Source organism: Parasteatoda tepidariorum, chromosome 5, assembly GCF_043381705.1.
Source record: "Parasteatoda tepidariorum isolate YZ-2023 chromosome 5, CAS_Ptep_4.0, whole genome shotgun sequence".
NCBI lineage: Eukaryota > Metazoa > Arthropoda > Arachnida > Araneae > Theridiidae > Parasteatoda > Parasteatoda tepidariorum.
Genome location: NC_092208.1, coordinates 12,524,596 through 12,539,861, shown reverse-complemented (window position 1 = coordinate 12,539,861; position 15,266 = coordinate 12,524,596). Strand labels below are relative to the sequence as shown.

At 26.5% G+C, this 15,266-nt stretch overlaps 1 protein-coding gene across 1 annotated transcript in view; it reads left to right on the top strand.

Annotated features, from left to right (window-relative positions):
• LOC107436681 (lethal (2) 34Fd) overlaps positions 1 to 15,266 on the top strand; it is a 29,156-nt gene that overhangs the window by 12,849 nt on the left and 1,041 nt on the right. The window contains exons 8-16 of the mRNA XM_043047635.2: positions 2,529 to 2,595; positions 2,684 to 2,736; positions 3,522 to 3,600; positions 4,408 to 4,535; positions 4,619 to 4,717; positions 6,956 to 7,021; positions 7,116 to 7,289; positions 11,851 to 12,041; positions 14,814 to 14,910. Coding sequence (XP_042903569.1) covers positions 2,529 to 2,595; positions 2,684 to 2,736; positions 3,522 to 3,600; positions 4,408 to 4,535; positions 4,619 to 4,717; positions 6,956 to 7,021; positions 7,116 to 7,289; positions 11,851 to 12,041; positions 14,814 to 14,910 — 954 coding nt within the window. The remainder of the gene's footprint in view (positions 1 to 2,528; positions 2,596 to 2,683; positions 2,737 to 3,521; positions 3,601 to 4,407; positions 4,536 to 4,618; positions 4,718 to 6,955; positions 7,022 to 7,115; positions 7,290 to 11,850; positions 12,042 to 14,813; positions 14,911 to 15,266) is intronic.

The following is a 15,266-nucleotide window of genomic DNA, read 5'->3' as shown; positions in this document are numbered from 1 at the left end:
TTTGTTACCATCAATACCTTCTTAAAGTTGTTGTTCTTTTTAACAAGATTGCAATTTCAATTTGATTAAGAATGTTCTTTTATTTGCACCTTTTTGTAAAAGCCCTAATTGTTTTAGGAACTTCAGATTTTGTTCAGTTGAAAAGGATTAAAGTGTTCTAAAGTGAAAAACAACAAAGAATAAAGTACAAATCAAGTACCGAGAAAGGACATACTATAATTTAGCTTTTCTGGACAAGAACTTTCCTTAGTGTCTAAATACTCCATATACCACTGCTAAACTTGAGATTTCTTTTTTAGACACTGAGGAAGGTTCTGGTCTACTGAAACGAAACTATAGTATGTCCATCTCTGTATTTGATTTGTACTTTATTCAAATTGTTTTTCACTATAGTCTAAGTGTACCCTATCATTTTCTATTAAAATTTACTTTGCAAATTATTTCGTTTCCGAAGAGAAAAGTTTTATTTGATTGAATGAAATATATATATATATTTGCCGAATGGCAGGCACTGAACTTTATTTGTTTTGCCTTATAAGATGCCAGTGGTGTTACTCATTTCGCATTACCCAGTGGGCACCTGTAAACCAAAGTCACGGAGGCGAGTAACATTGCCCACACCACACTGCCACAAACCCGTTCATAGGGTGGGCCACATTCACTCATCACACACACCAGAGGACAACACGAGAGAGAAACATTCATGCCTAGAGCTGGATTCGAACCCGCGGCCATTGGCTTCAGGGTCAGGCGCGCTAACTGCTCGGCCACCTGGCCAGCATTCAATGAAATATTTGTCTAATACACTGTTGTTTTCCCTGCATTGTACATACCTTTTACGAATTGCCTATCAAAGATTTTCCTGTGTTAATTTTTCCCCCTATCAAGTTTGCTGAATACAGAAATCCCCCCCCCCCTCCCAAATTTTTTTTTTTGAAAAAAGAGATTTATTTTCTTTGCAGTGTCAATTGTCATTCTAAATTCCAAAAAATGCATGATTTTATCTGCAATATTTTTCAGAAACTAGTTATTATATCATGATTATGTAAAGTTTTTGAAAATGTTTTAGAATTTTATCGATTTTATGTTTATAAATTAAGAACTCTATACGATAAAAAAAAATTTCTATTCCTACACAGATCCTAATTATGATATTTTTTTGGAAAGTGATTAAAAATATTTTTTGAGTGCTTAAAAAGTTCTTAAAAGGTGCTTAATTTTTGTTGAAAAATATGGCTACGCACCCTGATTAAACAATAATCAATCAATAATAATCACTGCTTATTATTTTTTAGGATCTAATTAATCATGGAACGTAAGTGACCATTACCCAGTTTATTCTACACTGAGTGACATTTGCAGGAGTGCAGAATATGTCTGATCACGTGAACAAAGATTGGGGGAAATTTTTGGGGCTCTAAAAAAATTTTGGATCAATTTAAAATTGCTTCAAAATTTTTTAATGTGTACACAGATTAGTAACTTTGCAGTTTTCCTGTTTATTCAAGAATTGTTTGAAATCAAATGGATTTTTTTTCTTTGTTGAAGAAAAAAAGAAAATTATTTGACTCATTCAACCTTTCATTAGAGGTTTATGAACAAAACATTTTTACAATATTCAGACTTTTAAAAATATTTTGTAAAAGTTGTAGCAATTTAAAAAAAAAAATGTAATTTTGGGATAAGTGTCAAACAAAAAATTTATTATTTTTTCTTGGGAAATGTTTGGCTCCCGCGATTTGGCTACTTTTTGTGTGGCCCCCTTTATTGAAACAGTACAATTCATTCAAAATTTTTTTTAGCTACAAAATTTTATGAAAAGTGTTTGTTTCATAAAGTAAGTGAAACAAACAAAAACTATCAAAAATAAATAATGTTGATAAAGGCTTAAGAAACAGGAAAAATTAAATGTAAAAAATAAAGAAAAACTGATCTATTCAAAAACTGTTTAGTGTTTTTGAAAAACATCGAACATGGAGACGTTAAAAATTAGGGTCAAATTTAATTGTTGAAGAGCTAAGAAAACTTTAAAGTAACGAGTGAGAATAGGAGACTACTACATATGTTAAGTGCTTAAAAAATTCTAACTGCTTTATAGGTTATACAGTATAAGTTCTATATAACATAATTATAGAAACCGCAATTTTTTATAAAGCACATTTACTTTACAATCTTAAAAGAAAACCAAAATTAATAAATTTGTTAGATTTATTTCGAATGCTCTTTATAACTTAAATTTTTTTATGCATAAATAATTTTGTGTTGAAATATTTTTATTTAAAAATAATTTAAAAGTAATAATATTGATATTTTCCAGTTATATCTTGCTATGTTTAGTAAATAAGTTATATGATAAGTGAAATGATCTATACTACTAAAAATTCTATGTTATACAAAGCCTCATTTTTCAAGGTTTGCTTTATAAAAGTTTTCTATTATAAAAAAATCTATGCATTTCTATGTTCAGTATCTGTCGTAATAATTTTGTTATTTAAACAAACTTAAAACTCTATATTTTTTTTCCTCAGGGTAAAAATTACACAACTATTCAAACACCTGTGCATCTGAATGACTTGTGTATTGTTCCAAATTCAGGTAACTTTTTATAGATGTATATGTATATATATATTCTGCTTCCAAAATTATGTAGTATTATTTTTGATATTTCTGTGTATATTTTTAGGTCTATTGTTTCTTGCTAATGAAGAGAAGAAAATTCTAAGTTATTTTATACCAGTAAGCTCTGAAAGTCAATTTTAATTTTGTTTGGTTATTAATAGAATATGTTATTCATTTTCTTTGTTTTTGTAACTGAACATACAATGTTTTCCTTAACAGTGAAAAATATTGTAAGCATTAAATTACATATTTTAATTAGAAGTTATTGTTCTGATAATGCCAATTAGAACATAAAACTTACTTGAGTGGCTATTTTACACAAAAACTATGCCATATCATCGATTTTTTAAAAAAAATCTTTTTTATGTGCCTGCGCCTTAAACATTTCTTTATTAGGAATATTTAAAAGTAAATGGAAAATAATATTTTAAATGTATTGAATATTCAACAATAATTTATTTTATTATTAATTAATAAAATTTTGGCATAGGATTTAGTTTAAGTTCAAATGAATGAAATTTTTCAGTATTTTTACTGAACTTTTTTAGTGTTTTCAGTATATTTTTGTGTGCTAATCTCTCTATGTGCTACCAAATTGATATAACTATGCTATTTTAATGTTTCCTATTCTAATTGGTTCACATGTTCTTTGTGTTTTGCATCTGTTTCTTCAGTTTCAATCATTGGTTTCATTGTGCTTTGTAATATCAACATCAAAAGTTCTCTCTTAGTTTTAAATTTAAAAAAAAAATTAAATTTATGTAGTATTATGAACTATATTTCTTAATTACTTTTTAATTTCAGTTAGTTTTACATTTTTAAAGTTTCATATTTACTTATTTTATAACAAGATTGGAGGTGTAGATGAAATATTTTCTAAATCCTTTTTACACATCTTTTAGAATATTGGCCCAGCTCCTAAGTGGTGTTGTTTCTTGGATAACATAACTGAAGAATTGGAAGAATCCAAGCAAGATACTGGTACTGTTTTTTTTATTCAATCCTTAATTAAAACTTTTAAGGGATTAATTTACCAGGTGGGAGGGATTGAATTAATTTTTTATGAACTGATTTGAAATAAAATGGTTGCAGTAATATATAAAGTTTGTTCAACTGTCACAAAAATATGTATTCTCTATTGAGGTTCATAGGACTTTTTCAAAACTACTTAACCAATTGTTAATTTTTGTTATATTTCCAAATGTTTTGTATAAATCCCTAAAACAATGTGAAGGTTAAATATTTTTTCTGAGAAAAAATTATGAAAATTACTACAATTATTATTTTTATTATAATATTAAAGTTAATTTTATTCAGAAGTAATTTGTATGTATTAACTTTTGTTTTCGAATTGCATAACTTTTTGTATGAGATTGATGTGATTTGAAGAAAAGTAAATTAAGCTAATTTACTAAATTCATGATGGCAATAAATAATGTTAACACATCTCCATTCTGTGTTTTAAGTTGAATCAAAGAAGGTGAATAATTATTTAGGTCAATATATTCAACAACAATTCTCAGTAATTTAGATTTCTTAGGATTTATGTATTTTAAAATTTATATGACTATGTGAAGTTTTTAATAACTTTTACTAAAAATAAAATTTAAAAAACTGTCAGATATTTATTGTGTAACCACGAAAGTGTGCATTTTTTAAAATATTTTGTGTTTTCACTTATTAAATTTGGACCTAAGCTTAATAATTGGGACCATATTTGATTTTTATCAAATTTGTTATTCGGGATGTATGTTATTCAGGATGTTATTGTATGTTTTTCTATTGCAGTTTATGATGATTATAAATTTGTCACTAAAAAAGAGTTGGAAGAACTTCATTTAGATCATTTGCAAGGAACAAATTTGCTTCGTGCATATATGCATGGGTATTTTATGGACATCAGATTGTATAATAAAGTAATTATTAATTTCACATAAATTTTTATTTTTAAAAAATAGATGAGCATATTTTTAACTGTTTTAATCTTTCTATTTTTTAGGCAAGATCTATTGTCCAACCAGAAGCTTATAAAGATGTAAAGAAGAAGATGGTTAGAAATAAAATTGAAAGTGAACGAAGGAATCAAGTCATTGTCAAGGTATTTCTTAAATTTTGGATATTTTTTAATGCAAACTTTTTTAATTGTCTAATATTTTATTTATAATTATTATGCACTCTTTTATATGATCCATCATTAGCTGTTTTCAATTCTTTTTTAAATGAGTAATATTGTACTTAACTTAAAACTGCTACACTTTTTCTGATGTTATCGAATGATAGTTATATTGTACTCAAAATTCTCTTCAATGGCTAACACTGTATTTTAGTTAGAACTATTACACTTTTATTTCGTTATCCATATTGAGTGATTTTAGATGTAAAACTTGTTCAATTGTTTGATATTTTCTTAGAAATACGGTACTTTTTGTTAAGTTGCCTTAGATGAATTGAATTTATGAAAAACCTTTAAATATCTGTTTTAAGTGTTTATTGAGGGGAAATCATGTTTAATATTAAAAAATTGCTTCAAATGATGTTTAAGATTTATAATTATTTTTTATTATTTTGCATAGTTAAGTGATTTTTTTTAACTGTCTTACTTATTGGGAAGGGCTTTTAATTAATTTAATATTACCATTATTCACTCCTAAATATTTCAACATTTGTTGGCATATTTGTTTGCTTTTATAACTTTTACAGCCAATTTAAAACTAAATATCTTTATAAATTGATTTGCTTCAATTTTGTATTTTTTTAAAAATAGGATTCATGTATATTAAATTGCTAAATTTTCACTGTACTTAATTTTTTTTTTGTATGGTTATTTAATGCTATTTTTTCCCTAGAAATCTTATCAATTTTTTTTTAACAATGATCACTAGGGTGCCTACCATTTAATGTATTCACTTTGATACCTGAAGGGTTTTATTATACAATAAAGGATTTTGTTGCAGGGCTCCCACGGGTCAGAGAAAATGGGAAAAACCTTAAATTGTCATGGAATTTTATTTTGACTCTAAAAAGTAGGAATAGTCAGGGAAAGATGCATTTTTTTACAAAACCATGGAAAAATTCTGAATCATACCTGGAAAATAACCAGTCTTAGAATTGTCAATAGCAGTAATTAGTTTTTGACATTTGATTACATATTTGATTTAAATCTATTATAATTATTTGTAGTAAAAATTCCACATTTTATTGATATCCACATTTTATTGCTCCATCAACCTTTCATCAATTTAAACCATCAGTTTTCTAAGAAATACCTAAGTAATCCTAAGCATAAAAGAAATTATTTGTTCTTTAAATGAGGTGTAAAGTGGAATACGGCTCTATTGGAATATGGTTTCTTGGAAAGCTGATACAAAACATTGCCATTGAGGGTGTTCAACTCTCAAATTTATCCCGTTTTTCCTAAATTTCTGTTCAATTTCTGAACAAGTGTTTGAAGCAATTTTTTGTGTCTAATAGTCGAATAAATTTCAAGGCTATCACATATAAATGATTCTGTTCTTAGAGATTTTAGTTCAATAATGGATTGATTGCATTATCTAGTGAGCTTACCATTACAAACCAGTAGGTCTTGTATTTTATAATTGTTATCAAGAAAACTGTAAGAAATTTTAGTAATTATAAAAAGTTTGTTTTTTTAGCACTTCTTTTGTCTGTTAAAAGTTGTTTTTTCTTGTCTGTGTAGTTTTTAGAAATTTGTTAAAAAATTATTAATATGTAATTTTTTTTTTTAACTTTCACCAATTTTGCTTGAATTCTAATTTAATGATTTTCTTGAGATTGCCTCTTAAAAAAAATCTTTCAAAATTAATTATGGTAAAAAAACGATCCAAAGTAAATTTTTTCCCCTTGTATCATAGTTTTCTTATAAGAAATATTTTTCGTTTAAATTTTATGCATTATTCGAAATATTTTATGAGCTAATTATAATTTGAGTTCAGAAAATTTTTACTATTTTATAATTGCCAGTCAAGACAAAAAAATTATCATTTTCTACCTCACTTACCATTTTTTTACTTATATAAAATTGTTTTTTAACTTATCATCATTACTAACTAATTCCCTATTTATCAGAATTTATTTTTCTTAATGAATTGTTAACAAAATAATTAAAGTCTGAGAAATCATTCATAAATCAGAATCTATTATCAGAATATTAATATTTTTTTAATATTCTAATTATTAATATTCTGATAATAGATTAGAATAATACTAATCATATCATTTATCTGTTCTAAATATTCGATACAAATATTACAATTTATTAAAAAGAAAGCAATTTTAATTAATTTAGTATTTATTTAAAAAATAATTTTTTTTCCAGCAACTTCCTAATGTCAATAGAGAATATGCCCAAAGACTTCTAGAAATGAAAGCCAGTGATAAGAAGGTAGAATATTTTAATTATTTATAATTAATTTATGAATTTATTTACTGATTTAAAAAAAAACTGAAACTTTTAATAACTAACAATGTACTCTCAGGGTGTGACACCATTGGATGATGATCGTTTTAAAGCTATGTTTGAAAATCCTGATTATGAAATCAAAGAAACCGATGAGGAATATAATCGCATGAAAGCAGTCATAGAGAGAGCAGCCAAGAAGAAGAAAGGTTTTACTGTGTTTGCCAATATGGATCAAATGGAAGCTCTAAAGGTTTGTTAACTTTATGAACCAAGTTTAAATTTTAAACTTTTTTTTCGCATTTTTATCTCAATAAATTTACTTATATTGCAACTTCTTCATCAAAGAGATGAAAAAAAAATTATTGAGTATGGATAACTTCATTTTTATTCTATGAATTAGATCATCTTTGACTTAAAATAAATGTTGTTGTTGATACCCGTGGCAGAATTGTGGCGACGCGCTGACATTGTCGTGGAATGTTACCGATTTCTTGCAGAAAGATTTAACAATTCAAGAAGATTTAATCATCTGAGTTCTTGCAGAAAGATTTAACAATTCAAGAAGATTTAATCCTCTGAGTTCTTGCAGAAAGATTTAACAATTCAAGAAGATTTATTCATCTGAGTTCTTGCAGAAAGATTTAACAATTCAGGAAGATTTAATCATCTGAGTTCTTGCAGAAAGATTTAATCAATTAAGTAAAAAATGTTGCTTTTCTTTTCTGAAGAAATTTTCTAAAGATTTTATCTTTTCAAAAGATGCCTTTCTCGTGCAGCAGAGTGAAAAAATAAATGCTTGTGATTTTTCTATTCTCATTTGAGAAGAATGAGAAATAAAGAATAAATGAAGTAAAAAAATTGGTTTTCTTTTCTGAAGAAATGTTCGAAAGATTTTATCTTTTCTCCAGAAATATATTCAAAAGATGCCTTTCTTGTGACAAAAAGGGTGCTAGAATGCTCTAACTTAAGGAATTTTTAGCTTTGATTTAACAAACAACAATCGCTGCAAAAAAATTCACATATAAAAGCAAAACTTTTAATTTTTCGCTCTTAGAGTTTTGAATATTTCACACCCTAATCCAAGTGTGTAATTATATGTATGTATTATGTATTAAATTTTAAAAGCAAGTAGCTTTAAAGAACTAAGATCATTTTAAAGTTGATTTCTTAATGTAAAACTTACGATTTTTAAGCTCATAGTAAACAACAAGAATTTTTTTTCGTATCTGTATATCTAAGGGCATTGGTAAAAAAACATTGCATTGATGTTTTTATACCATACTATGTACAAAAATTGATATTCGATTTAACAAACTGATTTGTCGGTCTCAATCAATTCGTTAAATCAAGATTTAACTGTATCTTAGGTTAATCTATATTTTCTATTTTTAAATATCTTGCAGTAAGATATTTTAGTATTAGAGAAGCATGTCGCAGAAAGCCTGAAAAAATTCTGCCACATGGTTGCTGATGGTTCCTCTAAAATTTTTTTTTTCAGCATTATATTTTCAGTTTATTTTTACTTTTTAATTCAATGACATGAACAGAAATTTCCATTGGGATATTATTTTATCAATACACTTTGCCCTTTGCAATATTTCAAAAACTAAATTTTTCATCACTTTGAATAACTTTCTGTGCTCAAATTTAATCGTTCCATCATAGGGTTAAATTTTTCAAAAGTAACTTTATGATGAAAGATCATTCAAATACTACACAAGGACCTAAAAGGGGAAGGAGTTTGTGATTTGCTTGACAAGGGGGGTATATAAGCGATGCTTATGTGAGGCATTAAAATCTTCTCCTTATTTTCTTAAATTTTCTTAAAATGCAAAGAAAAAAGAAAATAAATATTACACATGGGAAAAATTTCAAATATGGAATAAAAGTTAAATTCGGGGAATTATAAAAAATTGGGGAAAAAATTCTTCAAAAAGTTTTTTTTGTTACAGAGATTTGAACACTAAAAGAAAATACAAAAATTCATTTTTTTAAAATTCTAATAAAAATTTTATGATTTTATATGTTATTCTAATAAAGAAATTTATAAAGTTAATTAAAAAATAAATTTTATTTCACTGCAGAGGTACATTGTTTATTTGAATTTTATCCTAAAATTAGATTACTACAGTAAAAGTCTAAGTTAAAACAAAAACCAGGAGAGGAGTTTGCTTATTTTTGCTGACAAAAGGGGAGGCCAAAAATTTGCATACGTAATATTTGTTCATCCCCTAAGTTGCAATTGACTCAAATATCACATGAGTAATATATTTGTTCTTATATTTATAAATGTTTTTCTAAATAATTTTTATGGAATAAAAAACTTTGTTCTTTAAATCTATTGGGCCTATGTTGCAAGTAAAAAAATATTCTATTGCTAATTGTTAGAGTTTGGGAAGAAGGTAAAAGGAGATATGTAATCTTCTTTGCATTCTAATTTAACACTTTAAAATATTTTATTGCATTAAATGATAAAGGACAATATTGTATTGTTAGAGTTCTATTTTTATATTCCTTTTTTTTAAACTAGCATTTCTTCTCTTATGATAATGTTTAGATTATATACAGTAAAGCGCCGATTATCCGAACTATGTCCGAATTCTTTATTTTTATTTTTAAAAGTTAAGAATATTTTTTAACTCATCGACAATTTTTCTAAATTTAGAAGAATAAATAATATCCATTACATCTGAAGACCATTTTTATTTTACAACCGTTTTTGATGATGCATGATGATAAAGGATGCCTGGAATGTTGTAAAAACATCGACGCTTAGAAAATCTTGAAATAAAATTCTTAACAGAAAAACAAAAGAAATTGGAAGTTTCTGATACAGCAGAAGAAATAGAAGACTGGTGTCGAGACACTGAAAACGACCCAGGATTTCAAATTTTAAATGATGATGAAATTGTTGCTGAAATTTTGAAAGAAAATCTGTACTCCACAGACGAAGAGGAAGAAGTAGGTGATCAAGTTCAAGATAGTGGACCTTCTCATATAGAAGCGTGCAATTCATTAGATATTGCAATGAATTGGCTAGAACGTCAAAATGATGTTGATCCAATTCAGTTGATTTATTTTAAAAAGAATAAAGGATATGGATGTCAAAAAAGAGAATCTTCTTTGAAACAAAAGTATTTGCTGAATTTCTTTTGCAATGGAAAATAAAGAAAAATGTGGTAAAATAAGTAATTGACAAAAAATTATAAAAAGCTGAAATGTGATTTAAAAAAAATTCAAAATGAAATAAATAAATAAAAATATTTTAAAATTGAAAAAAAAAACCATTTAAACTCTAACAATAAGCTATTTTAGCTATTAAGCTATTTTAGATAGTACTACCAGTCCTAAGTCTGAAAAAAAGTGTTAAAGGAAGTTAGTGCATAAATAATAATCATTTTAACTAGATTTTAAACAACTTTCCAATTATCCGAACCACGTACCGTTCTGAGCGGTTCGGATAATCGGCGCTCTACTGTATTTAAAAGCCTTAAGCTGCTAACTATACTGGATTTTGCCAGTTTCTCTTGGTTTATTAAAAATTCTCCTGGTTTTTCGTATATGTACCTGGTTTTGTACTCTATTTAAAATCCCTATTTAAATAGAATTTTTGCACAATTTATTGCTTGCTTGGATATTTAAATAAGTATTACGATTGCATACTGACCAAGCCTCATTTATGATAATCATTTTAAAGTTTTTCTTTTTTTTGTCCTAAAATTTTCAGTTTATTTTTATTTAGAACTCAGTTTTTAAATTAATTAAAAAATCTTTTAATAAAAAACATTTCAAGTTCATTTAATGTCCATCCTAAATGGAAAACATTGCAGACCATTTATAGTTATTAGGATAATAAAGTTTTGAATTTTGATGACAACAAAGATTCCTAAAATTTCCTATATGTAAAATATTTAGTATATTATGCAACAGTTATTAAGAAATTTAGATTGTTTCGTAAAATCCATTGGGTTTTTCCCTATGTATATTAGCAGCTATGTTTATTATTTTATATATAAGTTTTTTAATAGCAATGTATATTGGAGCTAAGTAAATAATGTATCTTGTATGATTCTGTATAATTACTTCATCTACACAATTTTATAAAAGTTTTAATTGCAGTCCTAGTCCTTTTCAAATAGGCACAAGTCATGACTTTTGGTTAAGTCATAACTTAATTTTTAGGAGGTTATATTTAATTAATTAATGTAAAATTATTTAATCAGGGGTCTTTCCAGACATTTTGTGAAAGGTCCGGTTTTTGTGAAATTGTGAAAAAATTACTCACATTCTTTCAACCAGGCTCCTGCTTTTATGAATTTGTGTAAATAGGGTCCGGTTATTGCAAAAAAATCTTTCAAGGAGTTTTTAAATTGTAAATAGATTATGCTTAGCACTGTGAAATTATAATAAAAAAAATTAAATTTTCAAAAATAAACAGCAATTGCTGTTTCTAAATTAGAGATGCAACATACAAATATTTGGTATTTAGCCTATACTGCTGAACGCAGAATATTAATTTCGGATGAATAATAGAAGAATCGTCTACCGAAGACAAAACTTAATTCGTTTTTATCCATCTTTTTTGTTTTCTGCCCTGGGAGGGATTTATTCGATTAACACAACAATAATGAAGATAAACAGATTTGTGAAGGGTACGATTAAAAGAAAAGTCATTTTGTGAAGGGTCCGTTTTTAAGTTAAAATATTTTGTAAAGGGTCCATTTTTATGAAAAGATATTTTGTAAAGGGTCCGTTAACGGACCCAAATTTCTTCTAAACAGACCCCTGTTAATGAAATATAATTCTATTAGGATGAAGATAAAAAGAAGGAAGATTATACCTCTTCAGAAGAAGAAGAATCTGAAGAAGAGGATGAGCCTGAAGAAGATTTGGAGGATGAATCTGAAGAAGAATCTGAAGCTAAACAGAAACCGTCTTTCAAGGCTGTTGATTCAGATAGGTTTAGCTTACTAAACAAGGATAATGAAGAAGAAGATAAAATGTAAGTTCATTTGACTATAAATTTTATGAATTTATTTCATATACTGTATTATTGAAATCTAAATTAGTTAAATTGGAAAACCCACATCATATACAAAGATAAACAAATTTGGAAATCCATAAAATGGACATATTATTCACATTGCTGTAATTAAATATGGATATATCCAGTTTTATTTATTTGTGTTGTATTTATAAGCTTCATGTATAGCTATCAGGTTAAAATATTTATCACTCATGTTACATATATGTTTCTGTTAGGTTAAAATGTGAATGAATTTTCACATGGTGATACAATGTGTACTCTTTTGATTGTCTATGTGAAGTATTTTAAATTTCACTACCTTTTTTTGGCTATAAATCTTGACCACCTAATATAAAAATTTAGTTCAGAGACGGCAAATCTGTGACCATGGTGCGTAACGTTTTTAAAAAAGCCCTTAAAGGTGCTTTTTTATTGCGTGTTTTTAAAAAGTAATAAATTTTCTCTTTTTGAAATTGTGATTTTTTCTATAGCATGGCGATTTTTGCCACATATTATTCAGAAATGTGGTTTTCACATTGTTCAATTCAACGTTTTCTATTCAATACGATGAGTTTTGGCGAAAGTGTCAATCATTTTATTTACATGTTTGACGAAATACTTGCGGGTTCGCATGTGCGTATACTGAGCTGGGTTCAGTAAGGTTCTTGCACTCTTATGTGCAAATCTGCTGCATTTTGCACCATATTCTTAATTTCAGGCTTCATTTTCCTTTTTCTAAAATCAAACAGAAAAATCTCTCAATCTTTTATGGTGGCTAATATAATAAAGAAAGGAGGTCTTTGTCAGAAACTAGGTATTTTATCATGATCATGCAAATTTTTTGAAAATTATTTTGCATTTTGTTAATGTATGTAGAGTCTAAAAATATTTTTTAGTGCTTAGAAAGTATTTAAAAGGTGCTTATTTTTTGTTGAAAGATTTGGTTACACACCCTGTGGGTCATATGATCCACTAGGTGACTTGTGGCAAGTATTTCAGTTATATTAAGGAAGTGTACATTAAATAACTTATATTCGCCAACATTGAAGAAAAAAAAACATGCTATAATACATATCTGCATTATAGATAAAAATAAATACAATTTTCTGACACTTTCCTGGATGTAAACTTATCTGTAATACTCCTCTACTATGAACGTTCATTGTAAGAAGTGCAATAAGGTATAAAGTATATGAAAAAAAGTTCTTGTAAAAAGTACTTGCATGAATTTTATAATAGGTAAAGAAATAACCCAAGCTGAATTACAATTGTAACTTTGCATAAGGTTAGGAACAGATGTTTTAGCTATGAATTCTCTGTAGTCAACCATAAAAACTCGCTTTGTTTCAGATTTAGATGATTCTTGTTAGAATTATTAAAGAAAACTAGTTATGACCCAAATATAAATGTGTGATAACTTGTATGTCTGATAACTTTTGTTGTACTAAATGCAATTAAATGCAGGAAGGTTTTTAATGTATATGTTTACAGTACTCAATGGATGTATTTTAAAATGTAAAAATATTGTTTAGTTAATGCATATTTAACATCTTTAGACAAAAAAAGGAAAGAAAACATCTAAAATAATTTGTCTTGTATTTTCTTCTATCAATTACTGAAAAGGGATTTTTTGCCTTAGTATATTTTGCCTTGATGCAAATATTTTAAAATACTCTTTATTCCATTTTCATTTGAAGCAAGTTAATTTTTAAACTGCATACTGTAGTTTGAAATTACAAGTGTCAATTTAGTGGTAAAAATTACTAGTAGTTTAATAGTAAAAAATTACAAGTGGCACTTTAAACACCAGAAAATAATAAGCTATAATTTAACTGGCACGCTAATTAAAAATGTTTGTCGCATGAGTGTCTCAGGGTTTAAATTTTTCTGCGGAATAAAATTAAAATACACAGTCGTAATATTTTTCTAAATTTTACACAGAAAAAAACAAAAAAACAATGTCTTATATCTGTTAAATAATGGCGAAAAAGATTGATTAATATTTTGTTTGTTTGTAACTTTGAATAATTTAAATTGATGATAATTCATGAAAATTTTCCTTATTTGACTAAAATATTAAGGGGAACTTTTTGAGATTCTTTTTAATTGAGGGGGGACATATGACCACCATTCCCTTCGCCAATGACGCACATATTTTGACCTCTTTAAACTAGAGAGTTGTATTACTCTTTAAAAAAAATGATATTATATGTTTGACTTTAATTTTAATCAAAAGATATCAGAAGAAAAGGATTTTATAATGGTTTAAAAAATTTCCATAAGTCTTTTCCTGAATTAAATTACTAAATTTTGGTTGCTATGTTGAAATGATCATTTCAATGTGGACTCAGTAATGGTCGAAAGAATAGCATTGTGTCTATAAAAAAAACAAATAATACTTAAATGTATCAGTCGTTATAATGTAAATGTCACTACAATGGTCCTAATGAAGATCGCAGACTGCGTATATAATTACATGTTTGTCAAATAAGATTATAATTTTTTTGTTAACAAAATATATTCATATTTTTATTAGAAGACCTTTCGTCCTCTTTACATCAATGCATAAAATAATTTATTCAGCAACATTAATAATTTATTTCTTGACAAAACTGAAGTGGATCATGTATTTAAGGTTGTTTATTATAAATTTAGTCTCATATTGTTCCACATCAATGTTTCACTCTATTTTAATTTATTCGTTTAAGTAAAATTAAAAGTTTATAATTATTGAATGTTTTAATATAGGGTACCTATTGAAGAAAGGTTGAGAAATTTTACTTCATCAGCAAAAGCAACCGAATCTAAAGGTGGCAACAAAGAGTTAACCTTTACGCTAAAAAAGGTTTGTTATAATTGACTCTATATTAATGTAACTTATTTTAATATAAATGTTTTATGTTATTGTATTTATAAAAAAATTGTTATGGCTTGCTAAAGTTTTTTTGTATAAATGTTTTAAATAATATTTAAAATTTATATTCCGTAATGTAATTTATTTCTTTTAAAATTTTCTTTGTTGTATTATGTGTGAGCAAAACCATCCATTAGAGCCATATGTGATTGCTCATAGCATCTCTGAAATTGCAGAACAATCTGCCTAATATTTCTGTAGAAAGTGAATTTCTGAAAAAATGAAACTCAAAATGTGAAAATATTCAGTGACTTTCGCTACAAAGATTTGTATTCATATATATATAT